This window comes from Budorcas taxicolor, chromosome 20 (assembly GCF_023091745.1).
Source record: "Budorcas taxicolor isolate Tak-1 chromosome 20, Takin1.1, whole genome shotgun sequence".
NCBI classification, from domain to species: domain Eukaryota; kingdom Metazoa; phylum Chordata; class Mammalia; order Artiodactyla; family Bovidae; genus Budorcas; species Budorcas taxicolor.
The window spans coordinates 43,685,717-43,711,620 of record NC_068929.1 but is presented as its reverse complement, the minus strand read 5'-3'; the positions used below and the strand labels follow the sequence as shown (position 1 = coordinate 43,711,620).

General features: G+C 40.1%; 1 protein-coding gene across 2 annotated transcripts; it reads left to right on the top strand.

The window, feature by feature from the left end:
* Positions 1-3,817: 3,817 nt before the first annotated feature.
* On the top strand, positions 3,818-25,346 carry TARS1 (threonyl-tRNA synthetase 1). Of its 2 annotated transcripts, none has more exons than XM_052659009.1 (19): positions 3,818-4,153; positions 8,178-8,258; positions 9,999-10,189; positions 12,123-12,246; positions 13,537-13,658; positions 14,584-14,701; positions 14,952-15,016; positions 15,117-15,195; positions 15,950-16,096; positions 16,647-16,745; positions 17,963-18,129; positions 19,261-19,423; positions 19,521-19,658; positions 20,020-20,097; positions 20,212-20,312; positions 20,402-20,506; positions 22,556-22,628; positions 24,256-24,370; positions 24,816-25,346. In XM_052659009.1, the coding sequence occupies exons 1-19, from the start codon at positions 4,097-4,099 to the stop codon at positions 24,962-24,964; spliced, it is 2,172 nt and encodes a 723-aa protein (XP_052514969.1). In that variant the 5' UTR covers positions 3,818-4,096; the 3' UTR covers positions 24,965-25,346. The 2 variants fall into 2 exon arrangements, with proteins under 2 accessions (XP_052514969.1, XP_052514970.1); XM_052659010.1 differs by lacking the exon at positions 24,816-25,346 and adding an exon at positions 22,405-22,469.
* The last annotated feature ends 558 nt before the right edge of the window (positions 25,347-25,904 follow it).

Below are 25,904 nucleotides of genomic sequence, written 5' to 3'. Positions count from 1 at the left end.
GTTTTGTTAGATGTTGTTAGACGTTAAGCATCCCTGCATCCCCTCCCTACCAGAAACCTACACCAAACAACAACAACAACAACCTACACACACACACACACACAAAAAACCACACCAAAACCCAAAAAAACCCTCTTGGTCATTTTTAAGTGAAATAACACCCAAGTTTTGATACAGTAACTGAAAATACTGTCAAGTGAATCACCAACAAGTTTTGCCTTAGAGGTAACACGTGTTAGCACCTGTCATGCTCATCATCTCCTTCTCAAGATGCTCACAGTCTATGGGGAAAGCAGTTGATCCCTGCAGCAGGATGGCTGTACCACATGACAGCCCCTTAGCTATTACAGATCAGACCAGGGAAGGCATCTGACCTGGTGCCAACCAAGGAACAACCAATCCATCCATAAGTTGGCCTGTGACAACTACTTTGATACTTCCTCATAATTTGAACCAAGACACATGGAATAAACTGGCTAGCTGGTACTAGGGGGAGCAAAAGACAAGACTAACTGAATCTTGTTATTAGCAGAGTGCTCATCTCAAATTCAGTTGCTCAGTCATGTCCAACTCCTTGAGACCTCGTGGGTGCCAGCCTCCTCTGTCCATGGGACTTCCCAATAAGAATACTGGAGTGGGTAGCCATTCCTCCTCCAGGGGATCTTCCCAACCCAGAGATTGAACCCACACCTCCTGCATTGCAGGCAGATTCTTTACCATCTGAGCTACAAGGGAAGCCTCCTACTAGAGTTCAAAGACACAGCTCTCTGTTACAACAGAGTACCTCAGATTCTGATGACTCACCAAGCTGCAGTCTTTGCAGCCTCCCATGAGGCCCAATTGTCAATTTTCCTACAGTCCCTGTGGCCTGGCCTCACAGCTAAGATTCCCATTTCTCTTTCTACTTCATGTAGCTTAAGGATAAATTCCCTATTAGTCAAAATCACCAAATGAGTATCTTGCCAACAAAGACCACCCCTCCTCATTCCCACTGTAATCAGATTTTTCTTATCTGGTTATGTTCCAGCTGAATGTTTTTTCTAAGATGTATCAACACCAAAGCAGAACTTTCTTCCATTGTTATACACCCTTTGTACTTCCTTTTTTTTCCCTCTAATGTTCTTACATGAGTGAATAAGAAATTATCATAGATCATCTTGAATCTTCTCTAATTTATATTTCTAAAAAGTTAATTATGTGCAATCTTCCATTATTTGTAACATTTTTTTTATAGCATAGCTCTTAAATAATTTTGTTCCACTCCTCAAGTGGAGCTGTTGGGAATCACTTTCCTATAAAGTATGTAGGGTACTAAGCATAATACTGGTTGTCAGTCAACATTTTTGTGTGGATGGTAAATACAAAAAAGTTGCATAACAGCATGGACTGAGATCGGCTGGAAGCTCCCATCTTTGCTTAGTTCTCAATATGCATGTGATGAAAGTACCCCTTTCCTAACACCAGAGGGCACTGTGCCATCAGGATACTGCCAGCAACTGTTTTTGGTTTTTGGTTTTTTTTTTTTTGCAGCTGCTTCTACATTCCTGCACCACACTGAACCCTTCAGAAAAGCCTTCTGCTTTTTCTTTTTACCATTCTTTGGCCAGGACTGGTTCTGAGGTTAAATGAGAACAAGTTTCAGGGCAGTAAGAACACCCTGTAATTTTTAGCCAATCTTATTCTGCCTCTGGGGCTTCCCTGGTGGCTCAGAAGGTAAAGAATCTGCCTAAAAAGCAGGAGACCCAGGTTCAATCCCTGGGTGGGGAAGATCCTGTGGAGATGGAAATGGCAACCCACTCCAGTATTTTTGCCTGGAAAACTCACTGGACAGACGCGCCTGGTGGGCAACAGTCCATGCGGTCACCGTCAGACACTACTGAGCGACTAACACTGTTCTGCCTCTACTAAATTCAGTATCTTGATCTTTCTTGGTCTCATTATTCTCATTTACAATTTAGGTATAATTCAGGAAAACACTGCTAATGAGCACAATTAAACTGTTTTGCCTTAGATGCAAAGACTAGATCCTGCTGATTCTCATTGTGATTTAAATATGGGAAGTCAGATTGATTTACTTAAGGCTATAAAATTGTGTCTAACTCCTGGAACTTCTTAAAGAGAACATCCACCAAGTACTACCAATAATCTACTCTATTATAGACCTTCTTCTCAATCTCATTAGTATAGAGGTTTGGGCTTCTTTCTTTCACAATCCAGATTAACAGGTAGTTTCTCAAGGAAGGACTGTCTCAACACTCATTAATTCCTTCAACATGTATTGAACATCAATTGTGTGCCAGGCTTTTATCTGCTAGATGCTGGCAAAAATACACAAGTTGTACTTTTGTGAAGTTTTCAAACTGAGAAAATAATTTTTTAATTGTAAAGCTGAAGTGGTTTTACAATTGCACTATAAAGAGCGCTACAGAAAGCTACCAGAATATGTAACAGGGAGACTTACTCCATCCCAGTAAGAGTGGTCAAGAAATTGTCCCCCAAAGAAAACGATTTCTGAGATCTAATACGTAGTTGCTAAATAGGCAAAAAGTATGTGGGGCAGGCAGAGATGAGAATGAGTATAGCCCCAATAGGCAGACCAGAGAAATAATAATGTCACTAAGGTTGCAGCTCAGTGTACGGTGGGGAAGCGAAAAAGCTGGGCAGTCAGACGCCTTCAAAACCATGACTTTCTTTACACTGAAAACCACTTAAAGAAGAGTTTTAATCTAGAAGTTGCCATGATCATATTTGTATTTTTTAAAAAAAGACTATTCTCCTTTGTCGGAGAAGGCAACGGCACCCCACTCCAGTACTCTTGCTTGGAAAATCCCATGGACGGAGGTAGGCTGCAGTCCATGCGGTCGCTAAGAGTCGGACACGACTGACCGACTTCACTTTCACTTTCCACTTTCATGCATTGGAGAAGGAAATGGCAACCCCCTCCAGTGTTCTTGCCTTGAGAATCCCAGGGACGGGGGAGCCTGGTGGGCTACCATCTATGGGGTTGCACAGAGTCGGACACGACTGAAGCGACTTAGCAGCAGCAGCATTCTCCCTTGTGGAAGCATAATAAAAGGAAATTCACTGAGAAATAAACTGCTGGCATGCGAAAAAACTGAACCCAAGAAATCGGGTTAGGAGGCTATTGATTGAACTTCGTGAAAGGATGACCCCGAAGGAGCTAAGTCGTCGAGGACTGATATTTAGAAAGTATAATCCATGAAACTCAGTGGAGTACATAAACTGTAAACAAGCTCATTATGATTCTGATTTCAAAACAGCGACTGTTTTAAATTGACTGATAAAATAAATGAAAATAAAGCCATTCGATTCCAAACACTGAGACCTCTGTGTGGGAGAATCCGCGGAGTCGGCGTGGTTATTTCCTTAAGTAAAGTTTCCTTGCATTTGCCTAGGCTCTGTGGAAATGCCCCCTGATGCAATATAGATGAGGTGGCGTGTAATAATAATGAATGTCCGAGGAAAGGCGCTTGTCCCCGGATCAACAAGGCTTAGGTCTTGGAAACTCTGGATTGCAAGGAGGGCCTCGCTCGGTTCACTGCCATAGACTTGAGAGCCGGGAAAAGTCAGCAGAACTCAGCAGTCACGCCAGGTCAGGTAGCGCCGAAGCAGCAGAGAAATCTGGCCTCTACCCCAGTGTCTGATCGCGAGCCAGGAACAGGCAACCCGAAATTTCCCGGAAGCTCAGACTTAGCGCGTCTTGCTCGCTACGGCGGCCGAAAGGGTCCTGGAGTAATAGGCGGAGTCAGTCCGGAAGAAGGCGCACGCGCATTGCGGACTTCGGGGCTCCGGAGATGACCCGCCAGGAGTGAGTGCAGGTTCTGTAGTTTCCTCTCCCGCCCAGCCGCGGCCCGATTTCCTAGAAGGGGGCCCTCCATTCCGCGTTGTCGATTAGCTGCCTGCTCCCCCATCAGGTTAGGAGGCGGAGTTTGGGCGCTTTCCGATTGCATCAGCTGTGGACCACGTGGCGCAAGCGCAGTGCTCCCAGGCGCCACTGACCACTTCTGCTTGGGGACGGCTGTCCTTTCCTCCTGGCTGTCGATCTGGGATTTAGTTTTTTCTTGGTGGTTTGCGGATGTCCGAGGAGCAGGCCAGTAGCCCTTCAGCGAAAATGGGAGACGAGGAGAATCCGGTGAGTGGGCTGAGTGGAGCGCGGAGGCAGTGCTGGCGCTCTTGTACCGGTGTTGTCCAACGTGGGGAGAGGGCGGGGTGGAGGAACCCTGGGGCGGGGGGCGCGATAGAACTCCCGGACAAGTCAGGGTCCCCTTTGGAGAGGAATCGCAGATTCATAAAGCAGGGCAGGGCCTTGCAGATCATCTCTGGGTCCATCCTCTTTTTGTAGGTGAGGACGCTGAGTGTCTTGCTCAGAGCCACACAATTAATTACAAGCCGAGACAGAATTAGAATCTAGAGCTTTGGGCTTCTAGACTAGCGTCTTTGGCTCACTGTAGTCGGGAAGAATGTTGCGGAGCCTCATTTAATGGTAAAACCACGTACGGGTAAAAGACCCAGTTTAAGAAAGGGAAAACCAAGTCACCGATATCTGCCCAAGTGTATAATAAACGGTGGAGACCACCCCACCTGGCAAACTCTAGAGAAGTTACACACCCCCCTGGCCGATGCTGGAGGCTTGCCTTTTCACATTGACAAACGTTCATCATTTGAACTTTTCTCATCATCTGAACTTTTCGCTTTAGTGGCATGCTCTGCTTGGGAACATCTTCCCAATCCTGTTCAGTGGGCCAACTTTTGGGTTGAAAGTTCAGATAGCTTTTACGTAAATATATAGTATGTACACTTGCCCATCTTTGATCTGTTTTCGTTGGAAATAAAGAACGGCTGCCCCGTCACGTTTCCAGTTGTTACAGGAAAGGTGAAGTGGACCTCAGGGTTCCAGAGAGACCCATTTTAGTATCGTGGCTCTCCTGTTCACTGTGCTGTGCTTAGTCGCTCGCTCAGTCGTGTCCGACTTTTTGCGACCCTATGGACTGTAGCCCACTAGGTTCCTCTGTCCATGGATTTCTCCAGGCAAGGATACTGGAATGGGTTGCCTTGCCCTCCTCTAGGGGATCTTCCCAACCCAGAGATCGAACCCAGGGCTTCCGCATTGCGAACGGTTTCTTTACCGTCTCAGCCACAAGGGAAATCCTGTTTACTAGCTGTGTGCAAATAGAAAGTTACTTACTCTTTTTGAGCCACTAGCCTCATTTGTCAAATGGAGAGGTGTTTTAGAATACAGAAAAAACCTTGATGTTAGTTCTCTCTTTTATCATTACTGCTTTCATTTAGCAGTATCCATGTGACCAAAAACATTTAATCCGAAAAACAGAATTGTTTCCTTCTCTTTCCATTTTGAATTTTCATAGATAGACCTGCAATTAATTTTGTATCCATCTTTTTACCTGAATACTTGGCTAGTTATTAATAATATTAATGTTCACTATTCTATTATTATATATTACTTATATATTATATGTAGCATATACTATATTATTATATATAATATATATTACATAATATTCACTATCATATTATAATTAATATAATATTAATCATGTAGTGAAGACATGCAGGTAATCTTAGAATCCTGTCAGTACTTTACTTGACTAGAATGGACTTAAGGTGTATTCATTGTTCAACTGTCGGCTGTAGATGAACCTTAAAAGTTCATTAAGTCCTGAATCCCACAGTAGGGGAAGTGTTAGCTCAGAAGGAAATTTGGAGTAATATTTTTACAATTTGTTTTGTGTTTTAAGTGATGCAAGTCCTAAGTTTTATGAAATTGAAAAGAACAATCAAAATGTCCACAAGTGATAAATGCATAAATAATGAAATGTTATTTGACAGTAAAAAGGAGCGTAGTACTGATACATGTAATGTGGATGATCTTGAAATCATATACTGGCTTAAAGAAGCCAGTCACAAATAACTTTATTGTATTATTCCATTTGTATGCAATGCGCAGAATAGGCATGGCTATAGAAACAGAAATATTAGTTGTTGCCAAGTGCTGGGGAGATTGGGGAGGAGGGAATGACTGCTAATGTGTGCAGGATTTCCTTTGGGGATAATGAAATTGATTGTGGTGATAGTTGGGCAACTGTAAATACAATGAAAAACCATTGAATTATGCAGTTTTTTGCGTGGGTGCATTTTATGGTATAGGAATATATCTTGAACTGTTTTTAAAAAGTTCAAAGGTCAAAAACATTTACAAAACTAAAGTATTGTGCCCCCCCCGCCCCCATCCCAGTTCTGCCCTAACACTCCTTCACTGCTGAAGATCACTTCCTCAGAGTTGACCACGGTCAGTTTCTGGGTGGGTGTCTTTCCTTCCTACCACTTACAGGTTTTCTGAACCTAGAAAAATTATCTAACTTTTTCTAATTTAACCATGTATAAAATGGGAATAATGATAGGCATCTCACAGTGTTTCTGTGAGAATCCAAGGTGATTGTGGAGGAACTCTGTAGATGGTAAAACTTTTCTGTGGTGAAATTTGCCTGAGGATGTTTCTCTCTGAGGGAGGTAAGTCGTTTATTTCTGAGACGATACTCTTTGTACTAGTGTAGTACTGTTAGCTGCTGCTGCTAAGTGGCTTCAGTCGTGTCCGACTCTGTGCGACCCCATAGACAGCAGCCCACCAGGCTCCCGCGTCCCTGGGATTCTCTAGGCAAGAACACTGGAGTGGGTTGCCATTTCCTTCTCCAATGCATGAAAGTGAAAAATGAAAGTGAAGTCGCTCAGTCGTGTCCAACTGTTAGTTGCTAGTCATGTCCAACTCTTTACAGTAACATGGACTGTATAGCCCACCAGGCTCCTCTGTCCATGGGACTCTCCAGGCAATAACACTAGAGTGGGTAGCCGTTTCCTGTAGTATCCCTTAATGTGGTTCGGGATTTCTCAACCTCAGTGCTCTTGACACTACAGACTGGATAATTCTTTGTGGTGGGAAGCTGTCCTGTGCCTTGTTAGATGCTTAGCACTATCCCTGGCCTCTACCCAGTCTATGCCAATTGTACTCCCCAGTTGTGACAAGCAAAAAGGTTTCCAGACATTGCCAAATGTTCACTGAATGGGGCACTGCTTCTGGGTGAGAACCATTGCTTAAGACTAGTCCTTGCCGTTGGTGTCTTCTTGCACAAGATTTACTACTTTAAAACTTTTTTGTGACTTCCTGGCATTGAACTGAATTCTAAGAAGTCCACAGAGGACACCACCCTTATGGCAGAAACTGAAGAGGAACTAAAAAGCCTGTTGATAAAAGTGAAAGAAGAAGGTGAAAAAGTTGGCTTAAAGCTCAACTTCAGAAAACTAAGATCATGGCAGCTGGTCCCATCACTTCATGGGAAATAGATGGGGAAACAGTGGAAACAGTGTCAGACTTTATTTTGGGGGCCTCCAAAATCACTGTAGATGGTGATTGCAGCCATGAAATTAAAAGACGCTTACTCCTTGAAAGAAAAGTCATGACCAACCTAGATAGCATATTTAAAAGCAGAGATAATAGTTTGCCAACAAAGGTCCATCTAGTCAAGGCTATGGTTTTTCCAGTGGTCATGTATGGATGTGAGAGTTGGACTGTGAAGAAAGCTGAGCACCGAAGAATTGATGCTTTTGAAGTGTGGTGTTGGAGAAAACTCTTGAGGGTCCCTTGGACTGCAAGGAAGTCCAGCCAGTCCATCCTAAAGGAGATCAGTCCTGGGTGCTCATTGGAAGGACTGATGCTAAAGCTGAAACTCCAGTACTTTGGCCACCTCATGCGAAGAGTTGACTCATTGGAAAGGACCCTGTTGCTGGGAGGGATTGGGGGCAGGAGGAGAAGGGGACAACAGAGGATGAGATGGCTGGATGGCATCACCAACTCGATGGACATGAGTTTGAGTGATAGGAGTTGGTGATGGACAGGGAGGCCTGGTGTGCTGCGATTCATGGGGTTGCAGAGAGTCGGACACGACTGAGTGACTGAACTGAACTGAACTGAACTTCTCTTCTCTTTGACAGTGGTGAAATTTCCTCCTCTTTCAAAATCAGATTTCTGCTTTTTAAAAAAACAGATGCTAAAATAACATCCTCAAAACTTTCCTAGGGGCAGCTTGGATGGCTGTCAAATTAGATTAAAATAAAGAGCCTTCATGTCTTTTTTGCTTCTTTAGGTAGGCGCTGGTGAAGAGAAACAAAAGGAAGGAAGCAAGAAGAAGAATAAAGAAGGATCGGGGGATGGAGGTCGAGCAGAGGTAAATGTTTTCAGGACACTCTCATCAGAGACTGACGGGGCGGGGAGCTGTCTTAGACTCATTCTCTGTGAGAGTCTTATGGTTTTCATGGGATTTTAAGATGGCACAAGATGGAAAAATCAGGGAGAAGAGCCAGGAAAGTCTAAGAGGGAAAGACAGACTGGCGGTTACTTGTTATTGAAAAAGAAAAACAGCTGAAGTATGATTGTAAGATAATCTGTGGAATTAGATATGAAAAACAGAACAAACGTTGCTAAAAAGAGGACTGTGATAATTACTCAGTTGCCAGATTGGGTGCTAGCCCTCTGACCATTTCATTCAATGAGACATTGAGAGACTTTGGTGTTTGAGCTTATACTGAGTACAAGGGAAACCAAAGAAAGCCCCATTCCTTCATCCCATTCACACTGTGTCCACCTGGACCTGCCACTGGGGACTGGTTTTAAGCCAGGGCAAATCTCCTGAAGGCCTCACAAGTGTAGTGAAAATGCTTTCAGTTCACCAGGCAGACACTGGAAGGAACTGGCCTCCCAGGAGTCATCCCAGAATCCACCTAGCTCCTGGGTGCTGCAGGAGGCAGTGAGACTCATCTTCCTGCTTTGTTTTTGAAGTTGAACTGCTATGAACCAGGCTTCACTTTTTGCTTTTGTCATTACAACTGTTTTATTAGAGACTCTTTAGAAAACGACCAAAAGACAGAAGAACAAAGAAATAGGCTCTTAAGAAGTATCCTATAGCACAGTAAACTGACTTAAGAGCTCTTTTTATAAACGTTGCATTGCTAAACTTAGAGCACTTCCACTTACTGAAAGGTGAGTTTGTAGTGATCAAGCACCACTAAGTGTTGCTTAGAGCCCTGCATAACCATTTCTGTTATGTTTTGTCCATTGTATCCCACAGTAAGTGTAGGGGGAATTGTTGACTGAATTTCAGAATTTGTAAGAAAATGCATATGTTCCCTAATTTCTTTGTTATAAGAGTAGTACATGCTGTTCTGTTAAAGTTTGAGAATTAGCCTGGAAATAGGAAAGAAGGGATATAATTCGAGGACTTTAATGAATCAAGAATTGTGTGTATGATGTGATTGAATATGTATGTTAAGTGATCTGTCTGGAAAAAAAGTGTACAGTGAGGTATCCAAGACCTTTCCTCCTCCTCCATACTCCCATCATTTATGTACTTGTCTGGTTCTGCTTCTGAGGGCAGCGGTAGGTCTTATTCTCCTCTGCAGGGCTAGGTACAGAGAGTATCTGCTCCATGAGTGGTGAATAAGTTAAGTTTAACACCAAGTGCTTCTGATCAGGAAGTGCCAAACAGATGTGGAGATAAACGGCCAAAAGATGCAGAGGGTTATGTTGGTGGGTAGGACCCAGTCATGTGAGCAGGATTGTATTAATAGAATGATGGGCTCTGAGCTTTCAGTTAATTTATTGGTGCTTCCCTATCAAGGATTATGGACCTCTGTAATGATTTAATGAAAAGCCCCCTAAGGGCACCTGAATGACTAAAGAAAGGGAAAGAGTGTGGTAGGAGGGAGTTCTAAAGAGATCAAGACTCTTCCATTAAAAAAAAAAAAAAGCCAAGAAAAAAATAAGATTGAAATGAGAAGGAAATTTTGTAAGTGGGAAAAAAATAAAGCACTACTTCACATAAGATAAATCTTTTTATTATTATTTCTTTTGCTTTTCTATATGAAAAGGAATGCAAGTATTTACTGACTGTCTATTTGTTATCTTTCAGTTGAATCCTTGGCCCGAATATATTAACACACGTCTTGAGCTGTACAATAAACTAAAAGCAGAACATGATTCCATTCTGGCAGAAAAGGCAGAAAAAGATAGTAAGCCCATTAAAGTCACCCTGCCTGATGGTAAACAGGTAGACGCAGAATCCTGGAAAACTACACCATATCAAATTGCTTGTGGAATTAGGTATGAGCTACATCTGTCTTGACCATTTGTTGTTTGTAACTAAACTTTTTTTTAATCTTGCCAAGTTTTATCCTCATAACAGTTATGTTCCTGTTCAGTGCTTTTATTGTGTAATTTACTTTATTTGGGTTTTTTAAAAAATAAAAACAGTTTAGAGCGTTGTAGTCAAGATTCAAAGTGTATATCTTGAAGACTTTGGTCTTATTTTACGAAAGATTATATATTTCTTCTTCATGCACACATGCCAAGTCGCTTCAGTAGTGTCCGATTCTGCGCGACCCTATGGACTGTAGCTCGCCAGGCTCCTCTGTCCATGGGATTCTCCAGGCAAGAATACTGGAGTGGATTGCATATCCTCATATATTTCTTCTACTTTGATCATAAAATGTCACATAAGCAAGTAGAGACTGCTTCATCTATTTTGACTAAAATTCTCAGTTTTAAAATTAAAAATGAAAGTAGCTCATCTCAAATGGGAAAGTTAAAAAACTAACATGACACATGAAAAACGATATTATTTTTGTAAATCTAATGTTAAAACTTTTGTTGGTCTGTGTTAAAGTTATTTCAGGTAAGTGAGAATTAGATGCATACATACTTTGTAATAAAGGAAATGCTTTCTTAATCTGATATGATAGGGATGATTAGCTGGTAAGTTTATCAAAAAATGATAAAGTTGGAAAGGCATAAATTGATACATATATTTTCTACCAGGTATTGGCAAACTATGGTCATTAAAAAAATGACTAATACGACTATAATGCCAAAGTTGGGGGTGGGTGGAGTGCTAATTAACTTTTATATTATCTTAACACGCTTGAAAAGCCATCTGAGTGCAAAATCCTTCCAGACTTTTATGTGGTTGTTTCATCCACACCTGACTTGAAAATTTTTTAAGTGACTTGCCTGTATCAAGCCTTCCCAAACGTTCAACTTGGTTTTCACAGAAACTGTCATTCCCTTGTTGTATTATTTACCTGTTTCTGTTTACTTATAATGATTACGTATTGAGCTGAAACCACTGAAATCATCATGTGAATTGTCAAAAATGATTATCATCACTATCATATTGTTGAACCGAAGAGATACAATAACAAGTGCACAGATTTGGGAGCCATCACACACAGCTGGTTCTTGACAAGCCTACTACACAGCTAGTGGGAGCAGGAGCGGTTAGGCCCATGAGCCATGTGTTCAGTATGCCCCAGCCTTCTTTCAAAGGGAATGTTGCTATTAATTCGACAAACCTAAAGTACTTCTACCTTACTCCAAAGGTGGTAAGAATATTAAGCAAGTTTCCATGTGAGGTATATATAACTGGATATATGGACAGACTTTTTAAAGTATCAGTTCAGCCTTTCATTTGAGAGAGAATTTTACAGGTTGGTTGGTTAAGAGATTTCTCCATTGTTGTGCAGTGAGATTGTAGCTGTGTCTGTTAAAATTCAGGCTCCTGTTAGTCCAGGAATTCATTCTCTACATACTACAACATTCTTCAGATTATGTTGTACTTTATCAAGTGGCCAATTGGAAAATAATTTTCCGCTTTTTTGAAATTGATGCTTCCATTGCGGCTAACTAGTTGGAAAATATTTGGGGGGAAACATCAAAATTCTAAGTTGAATCATGTAAGACACTGGTGAACTCTAGGCCCAGAATTAAATTAGTGATATGAAAGTGAGAGTGTTTTATTACATTTTTACAAAAGTCCAGAATAACTTCTTGTCTGTGCTGACAGACTTGATACAGGGTTAACACAAAAATATATATATATATGTGTGTGTGTGTGTATATATCCACAGGGTGTAATAAAAGACGAGATATGCCTGTATATAATGTTTGATTATTTCGGTTCTCACATCAACTGTTGTGCTGCAGAAGATTCTTTTTTATAGAGTCTTGTGTTTTTACACCTGTGTGTATATATTTTAAGTCAAGGCCTGGCCGACAACACTGTCATTGCTAAGGTGAATAAAGCCGTCTGGGACCTAGACCGTCCTCTGGAGGAAGATTGCACCTTGGAGCTGCTCAAGTTTGAGGATGAGGAAGCTCAAGCAGTAAGTTTTTATTCAGATTCATAGTCTGTTCCAGCTTATTATTTAAGCCAGCAGGTGGCTAACGTTGGTTGATGTCTCATCGTCATATTTGAAGTCTTGATTTTGTCTTTTATGTAGGAAACAGAATGAAAGTGCTTGTTTTATAAAATTAAGAAGTGCAGAAGTGCACTTAATTCAAATTTATTCTTACTCAATATACTTCAGTGAAGGAAAAGTGCTCAGAATTTTATTAGAAATTGATAAAGCTAGTAAAACTTGTTTTCTACACTATTAGTCAACACTTAATCAAGATGTCTCTATTAATTAAATTTGAAAATGATTCAAATTTCTGTTCCTTTTGGACAATTGATTTCATATCTTTCTTACTTTAAAATGCTGAAAGCACTATAAAAATCAGTCTGCATTTGACAGCAGAGTTTTCCCCTTATTTCTCCAGGGTGGAATACTGTATAAGAAAAAATAAAATATTTTGTTTTAGTGACGGTGATTTTGCTTAAATGAATCAGTGGTTTCCAAATGTACTCTGGAGTCCTTAAGTTTTTTATGAGAATTTAAATTACTTATTACTTTTTATTTTGATTTCAAGGTCCGTATGTTTGTTCTTGGTTTTAAATTGTATTATAGGATCTAGTTGTGTGTTGTTTGGGGCCAATAAGAAAAAAGGGCTTCCATGGTAGCTCAGATGGTAAAAAATCCACCTGCAACGTGGGAGACCTGGGTTGGATCCCTGAGTCAGGAACATTCCCTAGAGAGGAGGGCATGGCAACCCACTCCAATATTCTTGCCTGGATAATCCCCATGGACAGAGGAGCCTGATGAGCTATAGTCCATGGGGTCGCAAAGAGTTGGACACGACTGAGCAACTAAACACAAGAAAAAAATCAGGTATAACTCGTAAGTGATGTTCCATAGCCAAGTAAAGGCCAGAGCACAGCCCGTGGGGTTGACTCAAAAGACCCTGGGCCATTGCAGTTAATAAGACGGTCATGTTGTGGGTACCTGTTGTTTTCAGGGAACAAAATCCATCCCATTTAATTAATGATGCTAATTTGTATTTTAATTCGTTTAAACAGATAATTTCTAAGATACAAATACAATTTAGTAATTAGAATCCTTTTAAATCTTTTTGGCTCTGAATAGAATCACATTGCAATCTGTAGATTTATAAATTTAGGTCTTCTTGTCTTAAATTTACTCAATACTAAACTTTATGTATCTTTCAAAACAAACAATTAATTTACAACTTGTACTCCCAGACTCAGACCACCTTATTTTTCTTTGAATTTTCAGGTGTATTGGCACTCAAGTGCTCACATAATGGGTGAAGCCATGGAAAGAGTCTATGGTGGATGTTTGTGTTATGGACCACCAATAGAAAATGGATTCTATTATGACATGTACCTTGAAGAAGGGTAAGTTGTATAACTGGATAAAGAAAAATAAAATCTGAATTACTGTGGGTTCATACTTTGTTTTTAAAGATTTGTCAATAAGGAGAAATGATATAAAGCTTATTGCTTCACAGTTATAGTTAAAGAAGAGATGATATAAAGCTTATTGCTTCACTGCTGCTGCTGCTGCTGCTGCTGCTGCTAAGTCGCTTCAGTCATGTCCGACTCTGCGTGACCCCATAGACGGCAGCCCACCAGGCTCCTCCATCCCTGGGATTCTCCAGGGAAGAACGCTGGAGTGGGTTGCCATTTCCTTCTCCAGTGCATGAAAGCGAAAAGTCAAAGTGAAGTCACTCAGTCGTGTCCGACTCCCAGTGACCCCATGGACTGCAGCCTACCAGGCTCCTCTGTCCATGGGACTTTCCAGGCGAGAGTACTGGAGTAGGCAGTTACAGTTAAAGGAGAAATGATATAAAGCTTATTGCTTCACAGTTAACAGTTAAAGGCGAAATGATATAAAGCTTATTGCTTCACAGTTACCCAGTATTCCTGCTAAGAAAACTTGAAGTGTTGTAGTAACTCTTGAAGTAGTAAAGACTTTCTTGAGAGCTCTGTTCTAGATCAATGAAGGTGATTTAGATCATAGACCTAAACTGTGTGTCGGGGAAAGGAAATGAAGGTTGAACCTCTCCTTTCCTAGTGGGACATGTGGGAATGGTCTTCATGAAGAACAAGCTCAAAGTCACTGAAAATGTAAAAATAGTTTATAAAAAAAGTCTAGTTTAAAATTCTTAGTATATGATGCAAGGGTCTAAAATTCTTAATATATGATGCCAGGATCTAATCTTCTATATTAAAACCTTGAGGTATTCTAAAGGCATGTTCCCCCAAGCTGTGGTGTGAGTAGAATGGGATAGAAAGAGATTAATTCTGTTTTATTCTTCAGAGGTGTGTCCAGCAATGATTTCTCTTCTTTGGAGACTTTATGTAAGAAAATCATTAAAGAAAAGCAAGCTTTTGAAAGATTAGAAGTTAAGAAGGAAACTTTACTGGAAATGTTTAAGGTAAATTGAACTGTAACACGGCCTCCACTTCTGTTTCCCTCATTAACGTTACTTAAAGTACATTGGGCTTAGGGTACTAAGTCGATGCCTATCCTGTTCTTTAGAAAAATTTAACAAATGTTTTTAAAACATGTATGACATTTATAGTCATACAATGCTTAGACATACTTCAAATTGTATTTTAGCTACAGTATTTAGAAACAAAACTTAAAGAGTGGTTATTTTTTTAAATAATTTTTTCTATTTTCAGTACAACAAGTTCAAATGCAGGATTTTGAATGAAAAAGTGAATACTCCAACTACCACAGTCTATAGGTAAGACTATCAAGTTTCGTTAAATACTACTATTGTATATGTCATTTTAAGTCTTTGTTAAAATTCCTTCTTTTTTTTTTTTTTTTTTTTTAATCTTCAGGTGTGGCCCCTTGATAGATCTCTGCCGGGGTCCTCATGTCAGACACACTGGCAAAATCAAGACTTTGAAAATACACAAAGTAAGCAGTATAACTTTGGAGGCTCTATATAGACCTCCTTGTCTACTAAAGATGTAATGTTTATTTAAACTTCCATTCATTTCTCTTTGCAGCCATGTTTCTCTTGCATATGTAAGGGTGGACTTTTTTCTTGTGCTGTCTGCTGACTGTAGGCACTGTGTGTCACTAGCTGTTGTTTTTTTTTTTTTAATGGAAATTCTCTCAAGCAGCGACTGAGACTCACCACCTATCACCAGAGCACATGGTGGTGGATTTTTGGGGAACTTACAAAATCACACAGTCAGGCTTTGAGACCGACTCTCTGTAGGGTGCATGCTTTTGCCTTTAGTTCTGTCTAAGGTGGTAATTATCCAAGTTGTTCTTTTTTTAACCAAACTAATCATGCCAATAAGATTTTTGTTGTTGTTGGTTGGTTGGTTGATTTTCCATTTTTGCTCAATCTTTTTGTGAAAGAAAGGTGCCTCTAAAGTCAGTTTTGTTTGTGGAGTTGTGATGTCAGTGGGTATTGAGAACTGGGCAATTTTGATAGGATTAAGCAACTAGCTTCGTCCGTGGAATGAGTACAACCACTCTGGACAGACCTCAGCAACTGGGAGATGCTTATATACTACATGTTGGCTTTTTATGCCATTTTTCTTGAAATAAGGGCTAAATATGAATTTGACTCATAATGTAACTGTGAGAAATAACATGTAACTCTTAAATGAGATATTAAGAATTTGAACATTATCTCATGGTAATTCCGTTTTTTCAGAATTCCTCCACCTACTGGGAAGGCAAGTCGGATATGGAGACTCTACAGAGAATTTATGGCATTTCGTTTCCAGATCCTAAGATGCTGAAAGAATGGGAGAAGTTCCAAGAGGAGGCTAAAAACCGAGATCATAGGAAAATTGGAAGGGTGTGTTTAAAAGAATAATGTGTGTAGACCAGATTTTCATTTGAAATATAATTGTATCAGGTAACGGGAGTTTAATTCTGAAGAGGTGCGGTAGCTTTCAAGGACTTACTGTACTGTCCTGGAAAAGCTGTAAATTACTTACTCATTGTCCACATTGTCTTTCTAGAGTGTGTTCAGTACTGTGCAGAAATTCATTTTAACTACTTCTTTTATTGAGAACACATGTTGACGGCCTACACTTTTTTGTAAAAGAAGTATGCAGCATTTCGTAGAGCTGGGAGATGCTTTTGAAATTCTCTGCTCTCGTTGACTTACTTGAAAGACATGGAAACTTAAGTCCCAGAAACATTTATCTGCTTGTTGCCCAAGATGACACAGAGCATCAGAAGTGGATTCTGTGGTGTCCTTTTCTTTATTCCTCTACTCCTAAATGTTTTCTAAACTGGAAGTTAAGTTCGGTAAAAAATACTCATTTCTACGGGTGTGTTCACTGTGCCGGGCATGATCCATATGTATACGTATAAACTCCCTTTTGCTTTTGTATACCCAGGACCAAGAACTCTACTTCTTCCATGAACTCAGCCCTGGGAGTTGCTTCTTCCTGCCCAAGGGAGCCTACATTTATAACACACTTATTGAATTCATCAGGGTAAGCCATATTCATCCTTTTCTTCTATAGATTTAAGATATAAGTTGATTTTATTAGATAAGGTCTGCCAGAGGGAAAGATAACCTTGTGTTTGAGAAGAAAGATTTTAAAGAATAAATGAAAATGGATGTATTAGGTCTCATAAAATGTATAAAAAATTCTTTCCTCCTAATACATGATCTAGTCCATATAGTTGGGTATATGTGCATGAGACAAGCTGGTGAGCTTGAAATGGTGCCTGTAACCCCTTACGTGGGAGATCTGTGGCTTTCTGACTGTTCATTTGTATTTTCTTTGAAAAACAAGTTAATCTTTACATTACTTTTTTCTTTGTAAACTGTGACAACCGTACATTTATAGAGAATAACACCACCAGTACCTCTGTACTCATCTCCTAATTAAAACATATCCAAATGGGGTATATTTGCTTCAGATTTTTTATTGAGGTAGAGTAATACATGGGCTTCCCTGGTGGCTCAGTGGTAAAGAATCCTCCTGTCAAAGCAGAAGACATGGGTTTGACCTCTAGGTCAGAAAGATCCTCTGGAGAAGGAAAGGGCAACCTACGCCAGTATTCTTGCTTAGGAAATCCCATGGACAGAGCAGCCTGGCGGGCTGTAGTCCATGGGGTTAGAGTCACACACTACTTAGCAACTAACAGCTGAGAAATACATACATGGTAAGCGGGGAGAAACTCTTTTGAGACTCCTTTCTGATCTACTTCCTTCCTTTCCTCGAAGAAACTATATACTATTTTAAAGTTAGCATGGATGGATCCTTTTTGTGCCTGTTGTTTTTACATCTCCCGTATAAATATGTATCTAAATTATGTGTTTGTATGCTTCAAAGTTACACACATGAAGTCTTGATGTGTATTAGTCTGCCCTGTGATTTTCATTTCGGATAAGTACACATCCAGTTCATTTTCACCTGTTCAGTATTAACCCATCGTATAACTTCCACAGTGTGCCCATGTCCTTGCTGGGCACACTGACGTCGTCTCCCTTTCCCCCGTGTGACCCGTGGTGCTGGAGTACCTCCTCTTGTATATGTGCAGGGGCTTCCTCTTTGTGAATACCTCCCAGCGGAGCGTCAAGATTTTAAGATGTGCACCTTGAACTTCACTAGATAGTGCAAAATGGCTCATGAAATCGTTCCTTACACCTGATGTGTAAGCATGTATTCCCTACACGTGTGTTGTGTCTGTTTCCTAACAGAGTGAATACAGGAAACGAGGGTTCCAGGAGGTGGTCACCCCGAACATCTATAATAGCCGGCTCTGGGTGACCTCGGGCCACTGGCAGCACTACAGCGAGAACATGTTCTCCTTTGAAGTGGAAAAGGAGCTGTTTGCTCTGAAACCCATGAACTGCCCGGGACACTGGTATTCAGCAGTTTTGAGTTTCTCTCAGAGATTTTCTAGATTGTTTTTCCCCCTTTGAAAGTATGTTAAAAAAAAAAAAAAGATGTAATCAGAAGAGTATTTAAATACATCATAAATGCAATGGTGTAACATCGTCTGTGCCCAGCTAGACCCTCAGATCTGTAGACACTCAAGAGTGGCACTGGGACAGCATCCGAGAACAGACAGGATACAGAACAGGGGAGACTTTTATTTATTTATTTATTTTAAGATACATACATCATAACTTCCTGCTGATGAATCGACATCCTTGGAAAATCCTCCTTGCCTTTAGGCAGCTCACTTTGTATCCTTGGAAGCTGGGTGAGGAGCAGCGTAGGGCAAACCAGGGAGAGCTGTGGCTGGCTACAGGTGGCCAAGACGTAGCTCCTAGCACTGGTCCCAGCAACCAGGCCCAGAGGGCAGAGGGTGTGAAACGGACGAGTCTCCACGTTGGCCCTGGCTTGTAAGTCAGGGACCCAAGTTCAAGTTTATTCTTAGTCTTCCCAAATTCTTCAGAGTTTCGGAAGCACTTTCAGACTAACCGGGAACTAAAGCCCTTTGGGGAGCAGTAAGAAAGTACAGGAGGCGCAATGGTAAATCTCCCATCTGCCAATGCAGGTAGACGTTAAGAGACACGTGTTCAATCCCCAGATTGGGAAGATCTGGAGAAGAGAATGGCAACCCACTCCAGTATTCTTACCTGTCCCACAGATAGAAGAGGCTGGTGGGCTACAGTCCATAGGGTAGCAAAGAGTTGGACATGATTGAAGTGACTTACACAGTACAACAGCTTAAGTACAGACTTTCATTTCCACTGTTTCTATAGCTAAGATTTTCTTTACAATATGAGCCTTAAAGGCCATCCTCAAAGAGCACAAGGATAGGACTTCAGACTTAATGGAAATACATTTTTTATTCTGGCTTGGTCATGGATGGTTGTATTATAATTTATTTGCTGCTTTATTCATGCAAGTGCTTAGAAAAGCCCAGACTTTTGATGTGTGAACAGCTAGATCCAGTATTTGGCAGCCTTTCCTAGCAGTATCAGAGAAGCAGTTGTGTTCTTGTGAAATTAAATGTCAGTGGATTTTACTTTGCTCTCTTCTTTAGCCTCATGTTTGATCATCGGCCAAGATCCTGGCGAGAGTTGCCTCTGAGAGTTGCTGATTTTGGGGTGCTTCATAGGAATGAGCTGTCAGGAGCACTCACAGGACTCACTCGGGTCCGAAGGTTCCAGCAAGATGATGCTCATATATTCTGTGCCATCGAGCAGGTATGAGACTCTGGGGTGAAACACTTTGAGACATGTCAAGAAAATTGAGGAAAATTAAATTACCACTGTCCCCCCACCTCCCTTTTTTTTTTTTAAGATTGAGGATGAAATAAAAGGTTGTTTGGATTTTCTACGTACAGTATATAGCATATTTGGATTTTCTTTTAAACTGAACCTGTCTACTCGCCCAGAAAAATTCCTTGGAGATGTTGAAGTATGGGATCAAGCTGAGAAAGTAAGTGGTGGTTTTCAGTGCGCTTCAGTATTAACTTGAGTGAAATTGGCTTGCGCCATAATGTGAGAAAGCCAAGCTTCTTTAAATGGATAAAAGCGAAAGAAAATTGGAAATGGTTTCTAGGCTTGTGTAAGCCAGTTTTTTCCTCTGTGATTTTGTATTTTAGACATGGTTGAGTGTGTTTTTTTTAGTCATCAAGCTATAACCTTTAAAGGGGTTTGTGTATGAATATGTCTAGGTGGACAAAATTGTAAAGCAAAGAATAGTAACCCATAAAGTAGTTATAATATTTTTAGTCTCAAATTAGGATGGAAGAAGTTGCATTTGAACAAAAATTTAAATCATTTTGTTTTATCCTTAGCAACTTGAAAACAGTCTGAATGAGTTTGGTGAAAAGTGGGAATTAAATCCTGGAGATGGAGCTTTCTATGGTCCAAAGGTCAGTACCAAAGTCTAACTGAGAGAAATACGTCTTTTCTGTTCGGATGAAGAAGAGATTACTTTAAAGTTTTTAAAAATTCACCCCTAATAGAACCCAATCTTTGCATCTTAGATTGACATCCAGATTAAAGATGCTATTGGGCGGTACCACCAGTGTGCAACAATACAGTTGGATTTTCAGTTGCCCATTAGATTTAATCTTACTTTTGTAAGGTGAGTTTCTAAGTGTCTGCTCTAAATATTCTTCCATAAGGACATAAAGGAACATATATACAAAACAAAACAATTTTTTTTCTTTCTAGCCATGATGGTGATGATAAGAAAAAGCCAGTCATTATCCATAGAGCCATCTTGGGGTCAGTGGAAAGAATGATTGCTATCCTCACTGAAAACTATGGGGGAAAATGGTAATGTTTGTCATTATTTTCTTGTGTTTTTGTCCAGACTGTGTAAATTAACTGTCAGAAATGTCTGCTGTCCAATTTAGTTCTGTGATGGAAAGGGAGAATGATTCTAGTTGTTGACTTCTAATTAATGACAAGTGTTTACTAAAAAGTAAGGAATCACAGTCTAAACCCAAATTCTTTAGCTGGAAGAATGTTTGTAATTATTTTTAGCAGTTGACTGGTTTGAATGTTATAATTAGGAGTTATTAATCAGTAAGAAGCTTATTGTTTTGATTGCTTTCTAAGTAACTTTGGGAACTTATAAAACTTTGTTTTTTGAGTAAACAAAAGTAGGCTTTCAGCAGTACCTTGTTCAGTGTTGCTGATCACAATAAATAAGCATTTTGGACCCTTTAGAAGCCAAGTTTTTGGGGTTTTTTTGTTTGGATTGAAAGTACAGAGTCCAAACCAATTAACATTTTTGTGTCTCATTTCTAGAAATGTTTATTTCTGCTGGCAAGATAATAAGCAAGTTAGTTGCATTTTATTTTCTTAGCACCTTTGTCTGGGCCCCATTTTGGGAAGGCAGTTGAACACAGGAAATGGTTATGAAACACTCATTTTGTACAGCCTGCATCATTACATTGCAGTCACTTCAGTTTCGTTTGTAATTTGATTAGTTCAGACATTTTAGGTCAGGGATGTCATATGTATAAATGAAATAAGCTAATTTCTTTTCAGTTATATTTCATAAAATCAAAACAAATATGGGCAGTATTCTCTGCACAATCTCGAGACTAGGGAGATCCTCAGCTGATGCTTTACCAAACCTGTAGTAGGTGGGGAAGAGCCCACAATTGGGGTGGAATTTAGTGCTCACCAAATTCAGCCTAATTTGGTGCTTGAAGGTGAAAATGAAAGTCGCTCAGTTGTGTCTGACTGTTTGCGACCCCATGGACTATACAGTGCAGAAGGCAATGTCACCCCACTCCAGTACTCTTGCCTGGAAAATCCCATGGATGGAGGAGCCTGGTAGGCTGTAGTCCATGGGGTCGTGAAGAGTCGGATACGACTGAGCGACTTCATTTTCACTTTTCACTTTCATGCATTGGAGAAGGAAATGGCAATCCACTCCAGTATTCTTGCCTGGGGAATCCCAGGGATGGGGGAGCCTGGTGGGCTGCTGTCTATGCGGTCGCACAGAGTCGGACACGACTGAAGCGACTTAGCAGCAGCAGCAGCAGCAGGACTATACAGTCCATGGAATTCTCCAGGCCAGAATACTGGAGTGTGTAGCCTTTCCCTTCTCCAGGATCCTCCCAACCCAGGGATCGAATCCTCCCACATTGCAGGTGGATTCTTTCCCACCTGAGCCAAGAGGGAAGCAATTTGGGGCTTACTCCAGCCTAACTGTAGCAATTACTCCCTTAATTGTAGCAAGATAACTTGAAAATAGAGGTGGGACCAGGAGCAGCACTGGCTTGAGTCTGCAGCAGATGGGGATTGGGTACCTGAAATCCCTGAAAGGAGAACTGCAGATGGGCTCACCTTTTTATAAGCAGTGAAAACACACTTTTACCAAGTACCATCACCAGTTGCTAACAGTTTCTATTTGTTGAGTCCTACAAAATGGATCTTGAATAAACTGAAGGCACAGTCTCTGTCCCTACATGAAGAATGAGTAATACAATAACACTTGAATAAAATAATCTTTGGGGTAAAATAACTTGAATCATTAAGTGCTTTGCTTTGTCAGTGTGTTAAGCCCTCCAGCAGCAAGTGCATGGTGTTTTCTGTTAGCTGCTATGTTGAATTATGGGGCATGGTCCCAGCTCTCTATTTGCTTTGCTCTCTCTGCTTAGCAAGACAAGTCTTAGTTACAGATTTTCCCTTTTTTCTGCTCCTGAATCGCCCTTCAGTCCTTATTGGACATTGGAAAAAGAGCCAGGTTTTTGGAAGTGGTCCTTGCATGTTTCAGGAAAAGGTACTGAATAGTAGACTAAGAAATCTGCTGTCCTTGTTGAAGAACGTTCCCAAACTCACATTACATATTTTTTATTTCTTCTAAAGGCCCTTCTGGCTGTCCCCTCGTCAAGTAATGGTAGTTCCAGTGGGACCAACATGTGATGAATATGCCCAAAAGGTAATCCTTAAGTATGACTTTCTTTAAATTTAATAGCTATTGTTCAGCTTTTCAGATCTCATAAATTACATCTATGCTTTCTAAGTCAAGCTGCTGTGATATAGAGAAGTGTTTACATTTTCAGTCCTTGATAATCCTAAGTAGATCATATTACCTCTTTAATGTTTTTTTATGTGGTTCTGTGGTGAGTAGACTTAATTTGGAAAGTTTTACACACAGTTGATGTTTTAGTTTTGAATATTAGCAAATTGTGTGACATGTACATTCAAATGCATAATGTAGTATAAACCGCTCTTTGACTCAGAGTAATTTTGTTGTTTCTAATGCACATTTCTTTAATTTGAAACTGTTTTTCAAGTTGATGGTATGACAGAGCAATCTTCGCCCTCCCTACCAAAAAGCCGCCTTAGTAACAGATGTGCGAATATCCATTGACACCTCACACCTTAAAGAGTGGAACAGTCTATTCTGTTATACAGCAACAATTCCATGCTAAGGAATCTCAAATTATGAAAAGTTGAGTTATTAATAGAAAGCATTGTTTCATAATTGCTAGCTGAACGTAATAAATTGGCTAGACAAAAATCTATATATCAATGAATAACACTGTAACATCAAAACCACCATGCTGGACTTCCCTGGCAGTCCAGTGGTTAAGCCTCCACGCTTCCATTGAAGGGAGCACGGGTTCAATCCCTGGTTGGGGCACTAAGATCACAGACCACACTGTGCAACCAAAAAAAAAAACCCAGCCTGTGTTCGGATCAGAATAAATTGCACTTGAGTCTCAACTGCCTTTTAATAAAGAAACATTAAAAAAAACCAACTGATAAGCAGACTATTCAAGATACACTGTATTCCTATCACCTCACACAGTAGTTTTAATCAGTTATGTTTTCCATGGTTAATGGATTTTACTTTATTGTATATGCATTATGAAAGCTCACAGTAGAAGAAAGGTTGGTTTTAGTTAACTCACTTTTCAACTGTAACACTGACTTTCTCCACGTGGGGATGGAATGGCATTTCAAATTATGTAGGGGGTGGATTTTTTATTATACTGAGTTGTGGGGGGAGGGCACTGCTATTAATCCTTAATGACTAGAGACCAGAGATGTTAAATAGCCTGCAGTTACCAGGCTTCTTGCCCAGTGGCAGAATAACTCATGTGCACAGGGCTCATGTTAAGAAAAAAGCACTGGTGCTTTATACTTTAAAATAGGTTACAGTTGAGAGTGTAGTCTTATCCTGGCACGGTAATAAACTAAGTAAGAACCTTTCTGAAATTTGCATACTTATAAAATCCCAGGAGGTTCATTGGTTAATGATCACTAAAGCGTAACAACCTATTAGTGAAGTAAAAATGACCCGTTCAGATCATTCTGTCTTATTGAGTGGTAATTGGTTGTCAGATGGATGGAAAATTTAACCTGGTTTATTTAATTCAGTTCATCTCTCAAACAATATATCGTTTTGTAGTTCTACATCACAATAATATATGCTTCAGTATATTTGTTAACATTCCTTTTTAATGTTTGTGTAATTGTCCAAATTGTTTGCTAAATTAAATTATTTAAGATCAAAATATAATTCTCCTTGAGATCTGAAGAATTCTCTGTTTAAATAGGTACAGCAACAGTTCCATGATGCTAAATTCATGGTGGACATTGATCTGGATCCAGGCTGTACATTAAACAAGAAGATCAGGAATGCACAGTTAGCACAATATAACTTCATCCTAGGTAAGGAGACTTACCAAAGACAGCCTGCCAAACCTTAGGAAACCTTGAAACTTGGAGATGGAGGCTTAAGGGAATTGTGATCATCAGTAGTCTTTCCAGTCCTGATCTCAAACTGTATGTTTGTTCTGTTGATACAACAAAGGAACATTTTGGTTTGGAAACTTGAAAGCTTCAAGTAATCTTGAAAGGTTTGTCTAAAAGTCTTCTCCCCTTCACCTCCTACTTTTCGTCTGGTGAATTTTTATTAAGTTGGCTGGATTAAGTGACTTGGTAATAAGCACAGCAGTTCTAGTCATTGCAGAATGATGGGTTGGGTTTTGTTTTTTCATGAGTAGATTTGGTCACCTGTACATTTTAATGAATCAGAAGCTACAGGGTGGATTTCTGTTTGAATATTCAGTAGGAAAATTTTCACCTAACAAAAGTTTTGTGGGTTTTGGTTTAGTTGTTGGCGAAAAAGAGAAAACCAGCGGCACTGTCAATATCCGTACCAGAGACAATAAGGTGCACGGAGAGCGTACGATCTCTGAAACCATTGAGCGGCTCCAGCAGCTCAAGCGTTCCCGCAGCAAACAGGCAGAAGAAGAATTTTAAGGAGGAACTTCGCCCAGCTTGGCTCAGTAGAAAAGGGTGAACATGCTTGCCTACCATGATCTTTGTATGATGGAAAATATCAGCTTATACTAAATTAGAATAATTTGGCAGAGCCTTTGGAGATTACTGCAGATCAATGTTTTTTAATTTAGACTTTAGACTATACGTATTTGAAGAAGGTAATTAAAAGTGACACAGTAACATGATTTTATTCATTAAATTTCTGAACACTGGAATAAAAGCATGAGGAATGTGCTAATGTAATGTGGAAGAATGTGTTTGTAAACGTAATACAGCTAAAATGTAAGTTTTTTTCAGATTTGGTCAATGGAAAAGATTAGAATTGGATTATGATATGAAAATAAAAACTTCTGTTCATGTAAGTTTCAACCACTCTGTCCTTCATGTCTATACACACCTACCTGGAACAAATCACATGATCCAATATTTATCTTTCATGTTTTGTAACACAGATGATGTAAGTTGGGTGGAGAGCTCAAGTCCATAGTGTATGCTGTTCTCAAACTGCACTATAAACCAGGGGCCTGCCGCTCAGTCGTAGGATGACATCTTGTAGGAATGTCACTTGTAGCTGTTTGGGGGACACAAACCTTTCAAAACCAACCATGAAGCTATTTGAGTGAAAGTGAAGTCGCTCAGTTGTGTCCAACTCTTTGCGACCTGATGACTGTAGCCTATCATGCTCCTCTGTCTAAGGAATTTTCCAGGCAAGAGTGCTGGAGTGGATTGCCATTTCCTTCTCCAGGGGATCTTCCCGACCCAGGAATTGAACCCAGGTCTCCCACATTGCAGGCAGACGCTTTACCGTCTGAGCCACCAGGGAAGCCCATTTTTTTTTTTTTTTTTTTTTTGCACAAATTTTTAAGAAGGGTGAGTCATGAATATAGATATCTATTTCAGTTTCCAGTTCAGTCACTCA

What these genes read in the sequence shown, in the direction of transcription:
- TARS1 (XM_052659009.1), top strand. Translation starts at nt 4,097, where the DNA reads ATGTCCGAGGAGCAGGCCAGTAGCCCTTCAGCGAAAATGGGAGACGAG. An exon ending in CACTTATTGAATTCATCAGG is followed by an intron (nt 16,746 to 17,962) that starts GTAAGCCATATT and finishes GTTTCCTAACAG; the next exon opens with AGTGAATACAGGAAACGAGG. An exon ending in TATGGGATCAAGCTGAGAAA is followed by an intron (nt 19,659 to 20,019) that starts GTAAGTGGTGGT and finishes TTTTATCCTTAG; the next exon opens with CAACTTGAAAACAGTCTGAA.